The 19,609-nt window shown below is 39.6% G+C and overlaps 1 protein-coding gene across 4 annotated transcripts in view; it reads left to right on the top strand.

The window, feature by feature from the left end:
• LOC122667373 (protein PHOTOPERIOD-INDEPENDENT EARLY FLOWERING 1) overlaps positions 1-19,609 on the top strand; it is a 55,097-nt gene that overhangs the window by 20,655 nt on the left and 14,833 nt on the right. For 2 of the 4 annotated variants that reach the window (XM_043863634.1, XM_043863633.1), the window contains exons 8-18: positions 10-71; positions 2,261-2,396; positions 2,661-2,734; positions 2,815-2,952; positions 5,688-5,729; positions 5,941-6,009; positions 6,208-6,270; positions 6,355-9,451; positions 9,959-10,023; positions 10,122-10,189; positions 13,012-13,789. In XM_043863634.1, coding sequence (XP_043719569.1) covers positions 10-71; positions 2,261-2,396; positions 2,661-2,734; positions 2,815-2,952; positions 5,688-5,729; positions 5,941-6,009; positions 6,208-6,270; positions 6,355-9,451; positions 9,959-10,023; positions 10,122-10,189; positions 13,012-13,789 — 4,592 coding nt within the window. The remainder of the gene's footprint in view (positions 1-9; positions 72-2,260; positions 2,397-2,660; positions 2,735-2,814; positions 2,953-5,687; positions 5,730-5,940; positions 6,010-6,207; positions 6,271-6,354; positions 9,452-9,958; positions 10,024-10,121; positions 10,190-13,011; positions 13,790-19,609) is intronic. The other 2 variants (XM_043863635.1, XM_043863636.1) reach the window with 2 other exon arrangements.

Below are 19,609 nucleotides of genomic sequence, written 5' to 3' on the forward strand. Positions count from 1 at the left end.
TTTGTGCAGAACCTCAATCGGATAATGTGGATGTTGATGGTGATTATGATGTACAATCCGAAGATGAGTTGGTAGGGCTTTCTCATCCTTGTCTTTTAAGTATTGCACTATTGCATGATGCATTGTTCTTCTTGGACTTTGTCACAATGATTCGCATTGTATATAGAAACTTAATTATAGATAACCCAACAACGCATCGATTTCAAAATATGTGACCTGTCACTATCTAATAACAAGGGGTGGCATTGGGTTGTTTCAGAACATAGTTATGTTAAATGTTTCTTGACCTGAACATGATCCCTTTAATAATTATAATTTTTGAATTTGTGTCAATGTATCTCAACCCTAACTCAACTCAGCTTTATCCCAACTAAAATATCTCAACCCTAACAAACCTGTCAATAAAAAAGTTATATTCAGTTCACCTGCTAATGGTGTCAACAGGTCTTGTTAGGTCAGAGAACTAGCAATAATAAATTTGTGTTGGGGGGGGGGGGGGAGGAGAAACTGGATGAGGAACGTAGCAGAAAACATATACTGGAAGGTATTGATTATTGGGATAAATGTATGCTTGTCATAACTCTTTTACACATGGATTAGAGCAGCTCAGTTAAGTCGAAGTCTTTTCATATCAGCTGATTGCATTCTGTTGTGGAGATGCCCGAAACAGTTCAAAATGTGTTGAGAGATCTGGATCTGGAAGTCCATCTCTTTGGACCACTATATTTCACTCAGCCCACAAATTTCAGCATATTGCTGTAGGACCTAATCTCCATAAACCCATCATCATGGGGAAAAGACTTAAATGCTCATCCGATATTTGAGAAGACTGGGCCAGGGCTTTCTAGATGCATCCAGTATATGCTGACATACCTTCCTGGAGAAAGGACAATCTGGCAGAAGATGAGAAACAGCCTCAACTCCTCGTCATATGGGCTACTTCTATTGGAATTGACCATCCTCCAGAGACAATATGGTTGGCAGCAAGGATTTTATCCTTGCAAGCAGTCCACTAAGCCATGCAGTTTATTATCGTTTGAATATAGTGTACATGATTTTTATTTGTAGATAGACAGATTACCATACATTTAATGGGTAGAGAAACAGGTTACACTATCAAGTATCAACCATTACATGTCCCATTTATCAATCATGCTGTGATGCCTTATTTCAGATTCTGTGTTGTTGAATTTTCCTCAACCCAAATCCATTAATTTCTTTTCAAGTTCGTCTTCGGTTGGTGGGTTGTGTAAGAAATATCTGCTATTACCGAAAGCCTATGAGCAGTTTAGGGCTGGGTTCTGTTTGTAACATGGTTATGGAAGAAAGGAATTAGGAAAAAGGCACAAATCTCATTCTGTGAGGTTCTGAAGTTACTTTGCTGTATATGATTCGATATTTGCATTTCTAGTGCCTCAAGTACATCTGTATGTGTAATCCAAAATGGCTGAGAGCAAGTTGAATGGAATGCTAGCGCCCCACCTTTCCAAGGGTTAAAAGAAACAACAAATCAAGTTACATATAAAATTTTGTTCCATGGTACACAATTACATCTTTTAATATTTGATTAATAGTGTACATTATATAAATAATGTAGACAAATTGGTGTAAAATATTTTTTGTTAGTTCATTAAATATTTTGAATTTGTTATGTATGTATATATATACCTTCAATTGGACTGGATGGTTGAATTAATTGGAGAAAGGAAATTTTGATTGCTTGGTCACAAAATTTACCTAGATCAATGATTTATTGGTGTGTCGATGATGAATTGCTGATTCTGTTGAATGCAGATTGGTATTTCGTTTAAGAAAATCTGAATTCATTTGATTGTTGCATCATCATTTTTCATAGTTGATGATGCTTTATTTGTATTAATTTACATTTATATTATTAATCTCTATTTAAATTCCTGGAGTTCATTCTTTGGACAAGTAAGTTTAAATAATTCCAGTGGACTCCTTCCTACATGCTACATCCTTAGTGGATCTCTGGAAAACAAGTAAGAATTTTGTTTGATGATTGTTCAAGTATGATTAAGAAGAAACTGCTTGTGCAGATTGTTTATTGGTTTACTATTGCTGTTCATTTTCTTACCTGTGTTTGTACTGTCAGAAGAGTTCTGTTGTTTAGCCTTCTGTTTCTTCCATAAATAGGTCAGGTCCTGTGGTACTACAGTGGCAATCTTCTCTATAGTTGTTGTTTGTGGTAGCTTAGCATGAAAATAAATAGTTCCGTTTTATCATGATGCTGTTGCAGGAAGATGATGAGCATACCATTGTGGAAGATGAGGCTCTTATTACTGAGGAAGAGAGGCGAGAGGAACTAGCAGCATTGCAAGATGAAAAAGATCTACCCATTGAGGAGCTACTCAAACATTACAATATGGGTAAAGGTGAACTTGCATACTTTTGGGCAGTTTGTTTCTATGATTGAAGGACCATGTTTGAGTCTTAATCTATATTAGTGCTTTCAGTTAGCAGAGAAGGAAGCCCAGTAGCTCAGGAGGTCCAGGTGGGACAGATTGAGATTAGGGTTATGGTGCAAAAGCTGGGGCTTTCTACTAGGATTTTCTTCTGCTTTACCTCTAATGTTCTTTTCGTGTGAACCTAGCAGTTCCTTTCATCAATTAAGATGACAAAAGGTTTGACCATTTCAGGCGAGGAATACTCTCCTCCAACTGGCAGTGAGATTGGCACAGGGAGCTCTCTCACTATCACTGGAAATCATTTTGTATGTCTTATGAATTTTATTTCCCTTTGGCTAGTCACATATTGTTTCCTGGTGTCATCTGAATATTTTCCTTCTCACAGCAGGATGAAAGTAATGACGACGTTTCCATTCTGAAAAACCAAGCATCAGGAAATGAGATTGAAGAAACTAATATTCAGCCAAAAGATCATAGGAAATCAAAGAATGAGCATTTGCTATCTTATTCTACTGAGGAACAGGTAACAAAATGAATTCATTCTTTTCCCTTCTTTTTACCTTTGTTTTGGTGTGTCGTGAATGACCCAAATTATCCGTCAATGGTTTCGTTGAGTCAAAAGGGTGGGAGTTTGCTTGGTAACTTTGTGTTTTCATATTTTGTCTTCACCTTGGAGAGCTGTGATGTTTTGAGAGTTTAATAAGTTGATTGTAAAATTCTTAGATGCTTGATACATCCCATTTTATGCTTGAAGTTTGTGCTTTCCTCCTAGATTGTTCTTAAATTTTAAACCAACTTTAAAGATTTTGGGATCAGCCAGTTTGATGTCATCTTGCGACTGCTTTGCCATTTGTACGTAGTTTGACAAATTTCTATGTTATTTCTACAAATCTATAGCTGAAATTTTTTGTTGTTTGTAATCGAGCTGTCATTAAGGAACCCCAATCTCCTATGGACAAAAATGAGACTTCTCTTTTTTCCTGTGTAGGTGCCTAAGAATTTCCCTTGTACTTGGATTCCCCCCCTCGGTTTTGGTGGGTATCTATATGGGCAGTTTTTCTTGCTTTCTGTTTCTTATGGAGGTGGCATAGTTGTCAAGGCATCGCCTTGGTCGCCTAGGACGCCTTGCTCGCCTAGTTAGTGTCGCCTGGAATTTGAACCCTCTCCACTGCCTTGGGTTGCCGAGACGCCGTGACAACTATGGTAGGTGGTCGGTTGGGGATTGATCTGAACCTCTCTGGCCTGGATTTTTGATGTGTCTTCAGGGTGCCATGGTTGTGGATGCATACACATGCCAGGGGGAGGGGGATGTTGCCGTAGTGGGTATCTATTTTGGCAGGTTTTCTTGGTTCCTGTTCCTTGTAGAGCTAGTTGGTTGAGTGTTGGTCTGTGCATCTGTGTGCTTAGGGTGGCCCCCCTCAGTTGAAAAATCCCTTTTTATATATATTTAATATAAGAAGTTACTATAGGTGATATATATAACCTGCCCGGCATCCCACAGAACATTAGTCTGGAAGGAACATATGTATTTTTTAAGTTAAATTTACTATTGAAGACAGTTGTCACGGCGTCACGGCGATCCAAGTCGGTGGAAGGGTGTCACGTCGATATATCGACATGTCGCCCGCCATGGCGTTGCCATGGCGACCATGTCGTTGCCATGGCGACCATGTCGGCCATGTTTAATTTTTTATTTTCTCTATTTTTAATGTCATTTAGTATGCTATAATATATGTCCTAAAACATCAAAAATCAACATGAAAGTGTACTACACTACTACTAATAAACTATGCCACTATGGTTTAATTCCTGAAAGTGTAACTAATATCCATTAGTGTATTTGAAAGTATGAAAACTTGAAAATATAGAGGTTGCGAAGAAGAAAAAAAAAAGAGAAAAAAAAAAACCGAGAGGCCCCCCTCTGTCTCTCGACTATCTCCCACTGTACAAGCAGTTGCGAAGAAGAAAAGAGAAAGAAAAAAAATAAAAAACAAAACCGAGAGGACTACTAAGTACTAACTGAAATAAATCCCCCCCCTTCTGTCTCTCAACTCTCTCCCTGTCTCTGTGTGTAACTGCGTATGTGTGGCTGTGCAAGACAAGAAGGAAAAAATAAAAAAAAAAAAAACGATACTACTACTACTGGCTGTAATCACTAATCATTACCGGAGGCTGGGAGGAGAAGAACTGAAGAAGAAGAAGTTAAGATTAGAAGAAGAAGAGGACTGCTGGGAGGAGAAGAACTGAACTCAAAAATCGAGTTGCAGAGGACTGGGAGGAGGAAGAAGAACCAAATTAAACAAAAATACAAATTACAAAATAATAAAAACTTACCGGAATGGAGTCCTGGAGGTTGCCGGAGATGTTCGCAACTTCGAAGGAGTGAAGAACTGCTGCCGAGAGTTGCAGGAAGCTTGCCGGAATCTCGTCTCACGAACTCTTCCTCACTTCCTCCGTCTCAACTCTCTCCTCTCAACCTCGAAGTCTCGAACTGCTTAGCCTTTTGCGATTTCTATTTCCCCCCAATTATTAGGGTAATATGTTTATTGTTTTTAAACTTTATGATACATTGATACTGTGTATTGTAGATGTATACTTTTAAGTTACACCTCCAATAGACATTAATAAAAAAGCATCTAAGCTATTAAATGGTTTAAAAAAATAAAATTTAAATCTAACTTTTATATGTACAAATATCGACCGATATGCCAACATATCGTGGTATGGTGACCATGGCGACGCCATGGAAGACATGTCGAACGATATATTTACATCCACCATGGCGTAGCTCGATATGCCACCTCTCCCAGCGCCAGGACGCCATGGCGACGCCATGACAGCTATGATTGAAGAAGTTATGCCCTTTACCTTTGAAATCATCTTCTCATGGGCTTCAATGACTAAGGAGTTAAAAGGGATAAAGCTCTGTAATCAGGCAGATTATTTTGGAAGGACATATTCTCTTGGGTAGGGAACTATTTGGGAATTCAGTGTCACTGCATTTGCTGTGCATTTTGATTTCTCCATTGCTGTACAATTGTTTCTCTTTAGATTGGTTACTATACTCTTTTAACCACAGAAAAACATTTCCTTGATCCTTCATTTGTAGAAGAAACCCTATTCATTTATTTTTCCTTTCCCCCTTCTATAGTTTACTTGTTGCAATTTCAAGGCTTGTGGGATTCATCATTATTTCTAAGAATGTGAGGTTCAATTGTATGTGTTTATCTTGACTTACGTGTTCTCAAATTCCTGCAGGATGATGGGGATTATGTTCTTGCTTCTGGTGGAGAGGAAAAGGTAGTACTATTGAAGTTTGCCTAATTCATAGGTTAATTGCCCCCTGGATGTATATTCTTTCGGTCGTACAAAACTATTTCATTGATCCTTGAATACTTGAAGCTGTCTGGTTATGTAATTAGGAATGGTGAAATTTGTGAGGAAACAAGCAAAAGGAAAAAGATAATCTAGCTCATTGTATGTTCCTAAATCAATTTCTATAAATATCCAGGATGATGAGGCTACCTTGTCTGAGGAGGAGGAACTGGCAAAAGCAGAAGCAAGTGAACCTTTAAATGAGGTAAATAGTAAATGCTGCTTTCTCGTCTCCCCACAGAACTTATTCTCATGTTGTACTGTCATAATTCAGTGATAAAACTTGCTTCCTCAATATTGATACAATTAATTGGCTAGCATCCTTTCTTTTTTGGAGTTCTTTGTTTGGGGGGTGGTTGAACGCAGTACTCTATTTCTTCTGAAAGCTGTTGTTATTTAACAGATTGAATTACTAAAAAAGGAGAGTGAAATGTCTGTTGAAGAATTGCTTGCAAGGTATAAAAAGGTAGGTAGGAAAGTTGGTTCTGAATGTTACTTGTGTAGTCCATATCCTATTGTGATTTTTGTTCTCTAATCAATTTTTTATCAGGATTTTGACACTGATGAGGATGCAGAGGATGAATCTCTGTATTACTCCTGTAGTTCAGAGGATACGGCAGATTCTCTTTCGCCTCAAGAGTCTGAACTGAGGAGACAGGCTGTTTCTGCGGATGAAGATGCAAATGAACAGGATGGACCTGGTGAATTAAATGAAGTTTTGCATCCTGCTGCAAAAGAAACAAATACAGGGCCTCAAGTGAAAAGCGAAGAAGAAAGGGAAAATGAGAATAGGATTGCTGATGCAGCAGCTGCAGCAAGATCAGCACAACCAACAGGCAACACTTTTTCAACAACTACTGTGCGTACAAAGTTCCCTTTCCTTCTTAAGTTTCCTCTTCGTGAATATCAACATATTGGCTTGGATTGGCTCGTTACAATGTATGAGAAGAGACTTAATGGGATTCTAGCTGATGAGATGGGCCTTGGGAAGACAATAATGACAATTGCTCTTCTTGCACACCTGGCATGTGACAAGGGGATTTGGGGTCCCCATCTCATAGTTGTCCCAACAAGTGTCATGCTCAATTGGGAAACTGAGTTTCTCAAATGGTGCCCTGCTTTTAAAATTTTGACTTACTTTGGAAGTGCAAAAGAACGCAAGGTTAAGAGGCAAGGTTGGTTGAAGCCAAACTCCTTCCATGTTTGCATCACGACTTACAGACTTGTCATTCAGGATTCAAAAGTTTTTAAGCGTAAGAAGTGGAAGTACTTAATTTTGGATGAAGCACATCTGATAAAAAATTGGAAGTCCCAGAGATGGCAAACCCTTCTAAACTTCAACTCAAAGCGGCGTATTTTGTTGACTGGGACACCTCTGCAGAATGACCTCATGGAGCTCTGGTCTCTTATGCATTTCTTGATGCCTCACATATTTCAGTCTCATCAGGAATTCAAGGATTGGTTTGGTAATCCAATTTCAGGAATGGTAGAGGGACAAGAAAAAATAAATAAAGAAGTTATTGACCGCTTACATAATGTGCTTCGTCCATTCATACTCAGACGGTTGAAGAGGGATGTGGAGAAGCAGCTCCCAAAGAAATGCGAGCATGTGATATACTGTAGACTCTCGAAGAGGCAGAGGAACTTGTATGAGGATTTCATTGCCAGCTCAGAGACCCAAGCGACACTGGCTAGTGCCAATTTCTTTGGGATGATTAGTATTATAATGCAACTCCGGAAAGTGTGTAATCATCCAGATCTATTTGAAGGCCGTCCTATCATAAGTTCTTTTGACATGGTTGGCATTGACCAGCAGTTGAGTTCTTCTATTTGTACAATTTTTTCTTCTGGTCCATTCTCTGCTGTAGATCTGAGGGGTTTGGGGTTTCTGTTTACCCATCTGAATTTCAGCATGGCATCATGGGAGCAAGATGAAATTGAAGCTATTGCCACTCCCTCAAGTTCAATCATGGAGCGTGCGAACTCGATGAAAATAGAAGAAATTGGTTCTCGATCCAGGTTTCATGATAACAGAAGAAAATCCCAGGGAATTAATATTTTTGAGGAGATTCAGAAGGCTCTGTGGGAGGATAGGGTGAAGGAAGTGAAAGATAGGGCTGCATCGATTGCATGGTGGAATTCCTTACAATGCAGGAAGAAGCCCATGTATGGAACAAATCTAAGGGAACTCGTTATGGTGAAGCATCCAGTGTTTGATATCCATGGTCAAAAGATTACCCCCACATGCTACTTAAGCTTCTCTTCAAAGCTTGCTGATATCATTTTGTCACCTGTTGAACGCTTTCAGAAGGTGATGGATCTGGTTGAATCTTTCATGTTTGCAATCCCAGCAGCTCGGGCCCCCTCACCTGTATGCTGGTGCAGTAAAACTGGCCCCCCTGTCTTTTTGCATTCATCTTATAAGGAGCTATGCACGGAAATCTTGTCACCTTTTCTCTCACCCATTCGACCTGCCATTGTCCGGCAACAAGTATATTTTCCTGACAGGCGACTCATACAATTTGACTGTGGGAAGTTACAAGAGCTTGCAGTCCTGCTCAGGCGGTTGAGATCAGAAGGGCACCGAGCATTGATATTCACTCAGATGACAAAGATGCTTGATATCTTAGAGGCTTTCATAAACTTATATGGCTACACTTACATGCGTTTAGATGGATCCACTCAGCCAGAAGAGAGGCAAACGTTGATGCAGAGATTTAATACAAACCCAAAAATCTTTCTTTTCATTTTGTCAACCCGTAGTGGAGGTGTTGGAATTAACTTAGTTGGGGCAGATACAGTCATTTTCTATGATAGTGATTGGAATCCTGCTATGGATCAACAGGCTCAAGATCGATGCCACAGGATAGGGCAGACACGCGAAGTACATATATATCGTCTTATCAGTGAGTGCACCATTGAAGAGAATATATTAAAGAAAGCAAATCAGAAACGTGCACTTGATGATTTGGTCATACAAAGTGGGGCCTACAACACTGAATTTTTCAAGAAACTTGACCCAATGGAATTATTTTCAGGTCATAGGGCACTTCCAATCAAGAACATCCAGAAAGATAAAAGTTCCAACAATGGAATGGAGGAAATTTTTTCCAATGTAGATGTTGAAGCTGCTTTGAAATTAGCAGAAGATGAAGCAGATTACATGGCATTGAAGAAAGTTGAACAGGAAGAGGCTGTAGACAACCAGGAGTTCACAGAGGAGACCATGGGGAGATTGGAAGATGATGAGTTTGTAAATGAGGATGACATGAAGCCTGATGAGAAGATTGCTGGCGATGCAAATACAGATGGTGGGGACTCCTTGAATAGATGTAATCCAAATGAAGAGAAATCTCTCACTTTGTCTGTTAGAGAAGAGGATGTTGACATGCTAGCTGATGCCAAGCAGTTGGCAGCAGCAGCGGCAGCTGCAGGACAGGCAAGCTCATCTTTTGAGAATCAGCTCCGACCAATTGATCAATATGCAATGCGCTTTCTGGACCTTTGGGACCCAATAATAGATAAGTCAGCTATAGAATCTCAAGTTATGTTTGAGGAGACAGAATGGGAACTGGATCGAATTGAGAAGTTCAAAGAAGATATGGAAGCTGAGAACGATGATGACGAGGAGCCTCTCTTATATGAAAGTAAGTTTTTTTAAGGAACTAATAAATTTTCTGAATAAGTAAATTGATTTATTAGAATTTACGAATTGATAAGCTTCTAATGTCTCCTTCTGTGATGAGAGTGTGATAGGGTATAAAACCATGGGGAAATTAAGAGGCTATACATTTTAAATTATGACAAAAACAAAGACATTTAATATGCTTTTATGCCTTCTTGCGGTACTACCAATGAATTCTTTTTGTTGAAAAAGAAAACAAAAATTTGTATGCAATTGTTGGAATTACTATGATAGATTGTTTTATATTGTGTAGTGTTGTTGCAATGATGCGAGTATGTTTTCTACTGTTAACATAATTGTAACGATGTGAATGCTTTTGAAAAAGTTTTTTATTTTGGCTCAGTTTTTGACACCACCAGATGCAAGTTTTGTGGTTTTGGAACCATATGAGTAGTAGGACATATTGAACTGTGCCTAGTTATGGATTTGGATTTGGATTTTTGAGTCACTTGTCTACTACTAATGTCAGGATGGGATGCGGATTTTGCCACTGAGGCATACCGGCAGCAAGTTGAGGCCTTGGCGCAGCGTCAGGTTTGTGATTTAAATTTATATGACTTAGTCTTGGGTCCTCTTGGCCACACAGTTGCATTCAATTGTGCTGGTTGATTACATTCTGCTGTGCTTTCCAGTTGATGGAAGAATTGGAGGAAGCTAAAGAGATAGAGAATGCAGAGGACGAAAATTGTGAATATGTGAAGTAAGACTAGCCTGAAATCTTATTTTTTGAATTTCTTTTACTAAGAATGTCTCAGGAAATTATTGTTTCTTTTTTATTATACTTGGGGTTTAGAGAGAGAATGATATGAATATGCCACTTTTTGCAATTTTTTGCAAAAAGATACTTCTTATTTACTGATAATTAAAACTAAAAAAGAGAAATGAGAATGAGATGTAAAAAGCACAGAAAAGGGACTTGTGCAGAGCCAAAGGGAGACCAAGCCAGCAGGGCTTCTAGATCCCTACGACCATCATACTCAACCATCAACGTACCCTTCCACCATCTGTACTGTAGCTAAAAGCAAATTCAAACAAATACCTTCACTAAGATTCTGGTCTACATAGCAACTTCCATGATGATGTTTTGAGTTCCTGTCATGACCTTGCTCCTTTTGAAGTCTTTCATTTTGCTGATGCAGGCCAATTAGATCAGCCTGCGGGTATGGACCCAAATACGAAAAAATCTTTTAAGGGGTGTTAGAGTGTTGGAGAGGGAAATAGGAGTCTCGGGATTAGCATCAGGACTCTGGCGCTAATACCGAGAGATTGCCATCTCTATTTTATTTTATTTGTTGCCTCTTTCCCTTTATACCCCTGTACCCTATTTTGGATATATGAGAGCATATTATAAGTCCTCTCTTTCTAAAGGGAGGTCTGCTTCTTTGGCTCTCACATTCTCTTCTCCTCCTCCTTCCTCCTTTCTCTTCTATCTCTGTTTTCTACTTCTTTACTAGGGGAAATAGGGAGAGATCTGATGGATATGGGGAAACAGTTCAGATTTAAAGGAGAATAACATAATTTAATTTATAAAAATACCATTTGATTAAAAGATCTAGGGAAAATCAGTAGGTTGAAGTGGAGGAGTCAAAAAGAGTGTTGATGGGTGATAAAAGTAGAGAATTTAGGAGATTATTTTAGATCTATAAAATAGAATTAAGAAACTAAGCAACTGTCGATTTTAAAGAAAAAAGGGAAAACTAAAGATTTTGGTAGAGAAAAAGAGAAAATAAAGGTGAGAAAAGAAGAGAAGAGATCACCAACAGTGAGAGAGGAAAAGGGAATAAAGCATGTGTGGGGAGGAAAGAGCCACTTAGGCTATAGAGAAATGAAAAAGATTAGGAACAGAGAGCAATGGGGAGAGAGAAATGTAGACATTACACAGAGAGGGACTAGAGAAAAAAAGGTGACGGGAGAGAGAAATGAGGGAGAGGTTGGAGAGAGAAAGAGTGAAGGGATAGGGAGATAGATGGTGAAATGGACAGGAGGGTTAGAATGGGGGGTGAGCTAGGTGGTTAGCACTTAGCAGGCATTTGGACCTTTGAGAGGAAGAATGAGAAAGATAAAAGGGTGGTAAGAGTTTTATATGTTTTAGATTGAAATGACAAAATTGCAGCCTTGCATTCAACCATGTGCAAGATTAGCTCACTTAAAAATTGAGCACAAAGACAGAAAACTAGTTTTCATAACCCCCCCTTTTTTTTGGCATTTTGAGAAGCATGCCTTTTTTCTATTTAAAAAAACGGATTCTTGCCTAATAGTTTTTCAAAACAGTTGACTTATCAAACAGTTTTTTTGCGATATGTGACATTACTAGAATCCATCGATTGGGCCATTTGGGGGAGGGGGTGATTGCATAATAGTAAAAAATTGCAAAAGAATTGTAAAACTTGGACTCCTGATATTTAACATTACTAACAATAGGACTCTAATTTAGACTAACTTGCTAACCATGTAAGGACCATAAAATAATTTATTTAAACTCAAACGCTCTAGTTGACACTAACTAGAAAGGACTATAATATCAGCCATCTAAAATTACCAGAACTTGTAATCCCTCCCCCCCATAAAAATAAGAAAAGGCCAATCTACCGTTGAGGCCTTGATTCTATTAAATTGGTCTGATGTAATTGGAACAAATCCATGACATCCAATCTGGAATTCTAGGCGCCGCTACATTATTTCATTCAGTCTAAACCTTTCAAAAGCTAATTGGTTCCACCCAAAGACGTGCCCTTAAATTATTTTACTGACCTAAATTATGTCATCTGCCTTTTTTAAAGCATGTATTATTGCCTAAAAAATCCTTGACCCGAGGCATTTTCTCCTCTAAAATGGCATGTGAGCATTACATGAAGGGCTACTTTGGTTGGCCAGATAACAAAAGAAAAGAAAAGAACTGAACAATGAAAAAAAAAAATGAACATTTAATTTTTGTGGTTGCGTTGAGTTGAGACCCTTTCGCCCCCATCTTCAAAACCTTGCCAAATGTTGAAAAAAAGGTTCAACCAAATTATTCTCTCCCACTTCATTTCCAACTTAAATTTATTCTTCTCTTTCATTTCCTTGTGAAATGAACACAGCCTATGTGGCCACAAATGCTACTGCTAGTGCCACTTTCTCTGGAATAATAAACAAAACGATTGTTATTATTCTTTCCAATTAAGAACTTTAAATGAAGGTAAACAATGTCCACTGACCTTCCTGCAAGATAAAATTCGTAGGAAATGAAAGTTATTGACTTTCTGCGGTGGATTTCAGTAGCAGTACTTAAGATGGAATTTCTCACGTCTCCTTTTAGTCTTTGTGGTGTTGGTCTTCAGAACTTGGTTCTATTTTGAATATATAGTAATTTATATGTCTTCAGAACTAGCTTTACTTCAAAAGTTAAAAAAATATAGGCATTGACAGTTTGCCTTCTGCATGATAATCCTAGTCTCCCTAGAAAGAGACTAGCTCTGAATCTCTGATTTGATTGTGCTTTTATTGTTCCAAAATTGAGTATTGGCATCTTTTTACTGTGAGCAGGAACGAGCTATGTGAGTCTAAACCCAACTCAAAAAAGAAAACAAAGAAAAAGTTCAAGTCTCTGAAGAGAGGAGCTCTAGCATCAGAATCAGAAGCATTGCATGAAGAACCTCTAGTAGAATCCATGATCCTTGATGATGAAGTTAATCATTCAGGGATGCTTACCTATTCAGAAGCAGGGCCACCACATTTACCTGTTCAGAAAAAACGTAAGAAGGTGCCTGAGGCAGAAGAAGAAAAATCTACAAAGAAAAACTCCAAGAAACTTAAGGCGGCTCCTGTTGGAGTCAAACTTGCGATTGATTCCAATGCATTTGATAAGCAGCATGATGAAGCAAAAGAGTCAAAAGCAAGTGATGGTGTGGTCGTTGATCCTGATCTTAAGTCAGCAAGCAGGAGCAAGACAGGAGGGAAAATCTCAATTACTGCCATGCCAGTGAAGCGGGTGATGGTGATCAAACCAGAAAAGCTGAAGAAAAAGGGAAATATTTGGTCAAGAGATTGCTTTCCTTCACCAGATTCTTGGTCACCACAGGAAGATGCAATATTGTGTGCCATTGTGCATGAGTATAGTACACACTGGAGTTTAGCCAGTGATGCACTATATGGGATGACTGCTGGTGGGTTTTATAGGGGGAGGTTCCGGCATCCTATACATTGTTGTGAGAGGTTCAGAGAACTTTTCCAGAGATATGTTTTGTTGCCAACAGAGAATCTTAATAATGAGAAGGCTGGCAATGTTGGCTCTGGGAAGGCCCTTCTCAAAGTAACAGAGGTAATGACAAATTCAAGTAGTTACCAATGACCAAATAATATTCTTATATTTTTGGTCTTGAGCTAAAAACTATGACCTCATAATTAGTAGTTGTCATGTCTGTTGCTTGCTTTCATCCTTGTTTTCTGAAGTTCACATCTACTGAAATAGGCACTCATATACTTTGAGCATGCATATGTCCATTAGTCCATCATACCATACCTATCATTTCTGCACATCTGTTTATGGTATCACTTATGAGCATGATTGTTCTAGTATGCGGTATAATTCATTGGTACTTGTAAGATGGTATATATCAATCTCAGTTCTATGCATGGTGTACTGAAGTTGCAAGTGATTATAATTTATCAGTTCTGTTTCCATCCTGTTTCCAGGATGAGGCTGTACATTTTTTTTTTTTTGAGAGAAGGTAAGTGAAGACTACATATTTATAGGATCATTTAAACTACCCTTTTAGTTTTTCTTTTTCTAAATGAATATCAATTTTATTACCTAAACAACTGAAGTCTGCCAAGCTAGAGAAGAGTACAAGATGTATAAATAAACAGACTAGTAAACCTTTATATTTTTCTGCTGAAAGGTGAGCGATTAATAGTAATAAAAAGAAACAATGTACATGGATAAATGACAAGGTCTACCTCGGATCTAAAGATACATGATAATGTAGTCCTAGGTAGGAGTAGTCCCACTACGAATTAGGGTAATAGGATCACCAAACTAGGCTGGCCGATTGGGACCGCTTAGGCTAATTAGGGCAGAATTAGGGTTAGGGTTAGGGTTTCGAGCTAGGGTTTTATTTGGTAATGATGTGCAGGTTTTTAGGAGTCTATTGGTGTAGGTTTAGATTGATTTGGATGAAGTTGGAAATTTGGGGTTTCAGGTTAGAGACCTTGTAAAAATGGAGTGTTTCAGGATCTAGGGTTTAGGGTTTTGATGGACAGATTGGGTTGCAACTGAGATCAAGTGGAGGGATAAGGCTGGACAGATTTTAGAGTGAGGCTAGGGTTATGGGAACCGATTAGGGTTAAGTGGAGGATTAAGAAGAGGAATGAAATTGCAAAATTATAAAACTACTTACTTGAATTAACACTGATCTCCAACAGTAGCAGATTGAAGAAAAGCTAAGAGAGGACCTCCCGATCTACAAGATGCAAGGAGTCGATTGGAGATCCACCAATCCCTTCACCTTGATATTACTCACAAGGCAACCTAGATATTACTCACAAGGCACACTCACGATGGAGCAAAGGCAGCAACAAAGGCAGCAAGCATAAAGCTAAGTTTTTATTAATCAAAATTCGTATTCAATGCTGGGCCCCCTTACAAACTTATATGGAAGACTCAAAAATAGACTTTGACACTAAAATGGAATGGCTTAACCCTATCCCTAACCTATTAGGTAACTTAAACTGACTAGGAAACTAGAATACTAAAGGAAATAGACTCAAAACATGACTGGACTTATAGAGTCCTAATCCAGCCCAACTTACATCACATGACCACTTAAGTTGTCACATGACCACTTAACCAAGTCACATGATCACTTAAATTGAACTAGTTGGATGCAACCAATTTGAACCGGTTCAATTAAAAAACATAAAAATAAACTAAGTATTGGGCTAATCCCGTATGCAACCTATATACCCTTAGTTTAGGCTCATTAAAGTGGCCTAATACATAGAAAACCCTTGGGAACAAAGGCCCAACATGTATATAACCCAACCCTAGACTTATTCCCAATGAAACAAGCCCTATTTGGTGATGAATCTGCATCAACTCTCCCCAACTTGAAAAAATTCGTCCTCGAATTTTGTAGTGATGAGGGGGAATCAACATGTGATCGGCAGCTTTGACCATCCCCAAACAAAATTCCGGTGAAGTAGGAACATTGGGGATAAAATCTCCAAGGCGTGGAGCTTTCTCTTTGAAGAACCATGGTGGCATAACAAACTCTATGTGTTCTTTCTTTGAATCAGCAGCAACTGTCAATGTCTCGGCCATAGAGCCTTCAGTGTTAGCAACCTTCTCATCTAATGCATGAGACACAAGCTCCACCTCTTCAAGAACAACATCTTGAAGGTCATTGTTTTCCTTTGGAATGCTCTCAATAAACTTTTCATCTTCTATTGTTTCAGCTTTGTCTACTTTGTTCTCTTTAATGTATACCTCTTCAGTACAATCTTCTACAATTGTGTTTTGGACCTACACATCAATTTGATGGCCGAGCTTCTCAATTATGATCTCAACTACTGGTGCAACTTGGTCTACTTGAATTTCTTTAGCTATCAGTTCTTGAATCTCTTCAAGACAAACCACCTTTGTAGAATCTTCAGTTGGTGCATCCGCCATTGGTGAAACTTCAAACACAGTCGATGCCACTTGCATTTGAGTTGACATGTTCGGCAGTCCCTGTGGCTGTACAGTCGATGTGGTCACCTTTGGTTGTAACCTTTTCAGAGTAAACAAATGGTATAGACGGTGTCGATCAGGTAGGACACACGAGTTGTTTTTAGGTTCAATCCAACCTTGTCGCTCGTCCAACCAATTATAACCTACTGCAATAACACTCCTTGGAGATGGTACCGGCTTACACCAAGCACAGTCAGAGTATGAGGAACACCCAAATTCAACAAAGACTTTACCTGTAGGCATGATGCAAATTTCTCTTGATTGGGACAACATATCCACCATGGATTGTGAAATAATGTTGTTACATCACCTCTCATCAACAACTAATATGGTTGTGCTCCCATTGGGTAGACAAACTTGGGTCTTGAAAAAGAAGGGAGGTGGGTCTTTCGAGGCTTGGTTGGAGCTTCCCTCCACCATAGCTCTGATACCAATATAATGTAGTCCTAGGTAGGAGTAGTCCCACTAGGAACCGGGGTAATAGGATCACCAAACAAGGCTGGCCGATTAGGACAACTTAGGCTAATTAGGGCAGAATTAGGGTTAGGGTTAGGGTTTCGAGCTAGGGTTTTATTTGGTAATGATGTGCAGGTTTTTAGGAGTCTATTGGTGTAGGTTTAGATTGATTTGGATGAAGTTGGAAATCTAGGGTTTCGGGTTAGAGGCCTTGTAAAAATGGAGTGTTTCAGGATCTAGGGTTTAGGGTTTTGATGGACAGATTGGGTTGCAACTGAGATCAAGTGGAGGGATAAGGCTGGACAGATTTTAGAGTGAGGCTAGTGTTATGGGAACCGATTAGGGTTAAGTGGAGGATTAAGAAGAGGAATGAAATTGCATAATTATAAAACTACTTACTTGAATTAACACTGATCTCCAACAGTAGCAGATTGAAGAAAAGCTAAGAGAGGACCTCCCAATCTACAAGATGCAAGGAGTCGATCGAAGATCCACCAATCCCTTCTAATGTAGTCCTAGGTAGGTAGGAGACCTACTAGGAGCCAAACAACAGGATCAATCGCAAAAGGGGTTGCTGGTTCGAATGGACAGCACTAGGATTTAGGTTAATTCTAGGGTTTAGGATGGAAATTTGGGAATGGGTCTTATATGGCTTTAATATGCAGGTCTAGGGGGTTATTATGGGATAAAAATAATTGGATTTGGGAAGGTTTTAAAATTCTGCAATTCTGGACAGAATTTGTCCAGAATTGAGTTGCAGGTTTTGGGTTTAATGGAGTGGAGGAATGGAGGGGATATAGTGGGGATTATGGACTGGGTTTAAGGTCGAATGTAGGGAGAGGTGTGGGGGATATAGGCTGGAAGTATGGTTCGAAATTGATGGCCAGATCTGTAGTTATAAGGGAGTCCTAGTTGAAGTAGGAGTTGTAAGTTTAATAGAGATTAGGGTTTGATGGATCGAAGGGGAAGGTGGATTAGATCTAAGGGAAGGATAATGGCTGGGTAGAAGAAGGTTTTTAAACAAGGTGCAGGTTCAAACTTACTGTAATGCAGAAACAATGGCAGCAGCTTGATATCTTGAAAGAACCTCCCGATCTTCACAATGCAAGGAGTCGTAGGAGTCCACCCACCCTATCCACCTTGAGATCCACAAGGATATACACTCACAAAGAGCAGCAGCAATTGCAGCAAGCATAAAGCTAATTTTTATTAATCAAATTCGTATGTAATGCTGGCCTTCCTTACAAACTTATATAGAAGACTCAAAAATAGACTTAGACACTAAAAAGGAATGGCCTAACCCTATCCCTAACCTATAGGTAACTTAAACTGACTAGGAAACTAGAATACTAAAGGAAATAGACTCAAAACATGGCTGGACTTATAGAATCCTAATCCAGCCCAACTTACATCACATGACCGCTTAACCAAGTCACATGATCACTTAAATTGAACAAATTGGATGCAACCAATTTGAACCGGTTCAATTACAAAACATAAAAATAAACTAAGTATTGGGCTAATTCCGTATGTAACCTATATACCCATATTTTAGGCCCATAAAAGTGGCCTATTACATTAGAAACCCAAGGGATCAAATGCCCAACATGTATGTAACCCAACCCTAGACTTATTCCCAATGAAACAAGCCCTATTTGGTGATGAATCTGCATCACTTTCACCTTGATATCACTCACAAGTAGGGGTGTCAATGGGTCGGGTTGGGTCGGGCCTGCCTAAACCTTGACCTGACCCTAGAGGCCTTAACCTAAACCCTGACCCTGACCCAACACTGGCAGGGCCAAGAAACACTCAACCCTGACCTGGCAGGGTTTTCCCTAACCCGACCTGACCCGACCCGACCCTAATAGGGTCGGGTAGGGTCGGGTTGGCCCTGATTGACCTTGTCCCTGATGATGTGTGGGAGAGTGGAGGGAGAGAGATGAAGTGAAACCCTCAACCTCAACAACCCTTCAAACTTCACTTCAAACCTCTCAAATCTCTCAATCCAATTTCCAAACCAGAAGAAAATCCAAGAAACAAAGTGTACAGACAGAAAAATCGGCTCCATGGAAGTGGGACGGGAGGCGGAGCGGCCAGGGAGAGTGGGTGACGGAGTGGTAGACCTAGTGGTTGGAGTGAGGATGAAGAGTGATGGGCATCAGGGCGGTGCCGCCAGTCAATAAAGAGATGGTCCTTGCCCAAGTCTCCCACACCGTGCTCGAAGGACACGATGTCTCCTGCATCAAGCTTCTTCTCCTTCACGAACCGGCTCCAACCTTTAGTCATCACATAGCTCTGGCTGCTGTTCCAGAAGGAATATCGGAAGCGCCATGGTTTGTCGTTGCGATTTTCGAAGCTCAACAGAAGTCCCTTCTCGTTGATGGTAGAGTCCAGTGGAAAGTACTTCTCGGCATGCAGAGGAAAAGAGATGGGGTTTGGGGATGGCGGATGAAGGGAAAGAGAAGGGAAAGAGTTTTAAAATCGAGGGTTTTGAGTGTTTTTTTTTTTAATTTTTTGTTAGGATAAAGAATAATATAATATATATAAATATCTATATATCTATATATTTATTTATAAACAATTCAGGGTTGGGCAGGGCCGGGCCGGGCTCAACCCGAGGCCTAAACCCGATCCTGACCTGACCCTGCCAGGGTCAAGCTACTCCTAAACCCTAACCCGCCCTTCGGGCTGAAAAATCAGGGTCGGGTCGGGTCGGGTCCGGGCTCAGGGCGGGTTCGGGCCGAGCGGGCTTTATTGACACCCCTACTCACAAGGCAACCTTGATATTACTCACAAGGCACACTTACGATGGAGCAAAGGCAGCAACAAAGGCAACAAGCATAAAGCTAAGTTTTTATTAATCAAAATTCGTATTTAATGCTGGCCCCCTTTACAAACTTATATAGAAGACTCAAAAATAGACTTAGACACTAAAAAAGAATGGCCTAACCC

This window comes from Telopea speciosissima, chromosome 7, assembly GCF_018873765.1.
Source record: "Telopea speciosissima isolate NSW1024214 ecotype Mountain lineage chromosome 7, Tspe_v1, whole genome shotgun sequence".
Classification (NCBI taxonomy): Eukaryota; Viridiplantae; Streptophyta; class Magnoliopsida; order Proteales; family Proteaceae; genus Telopea; species Telopea speciosissima.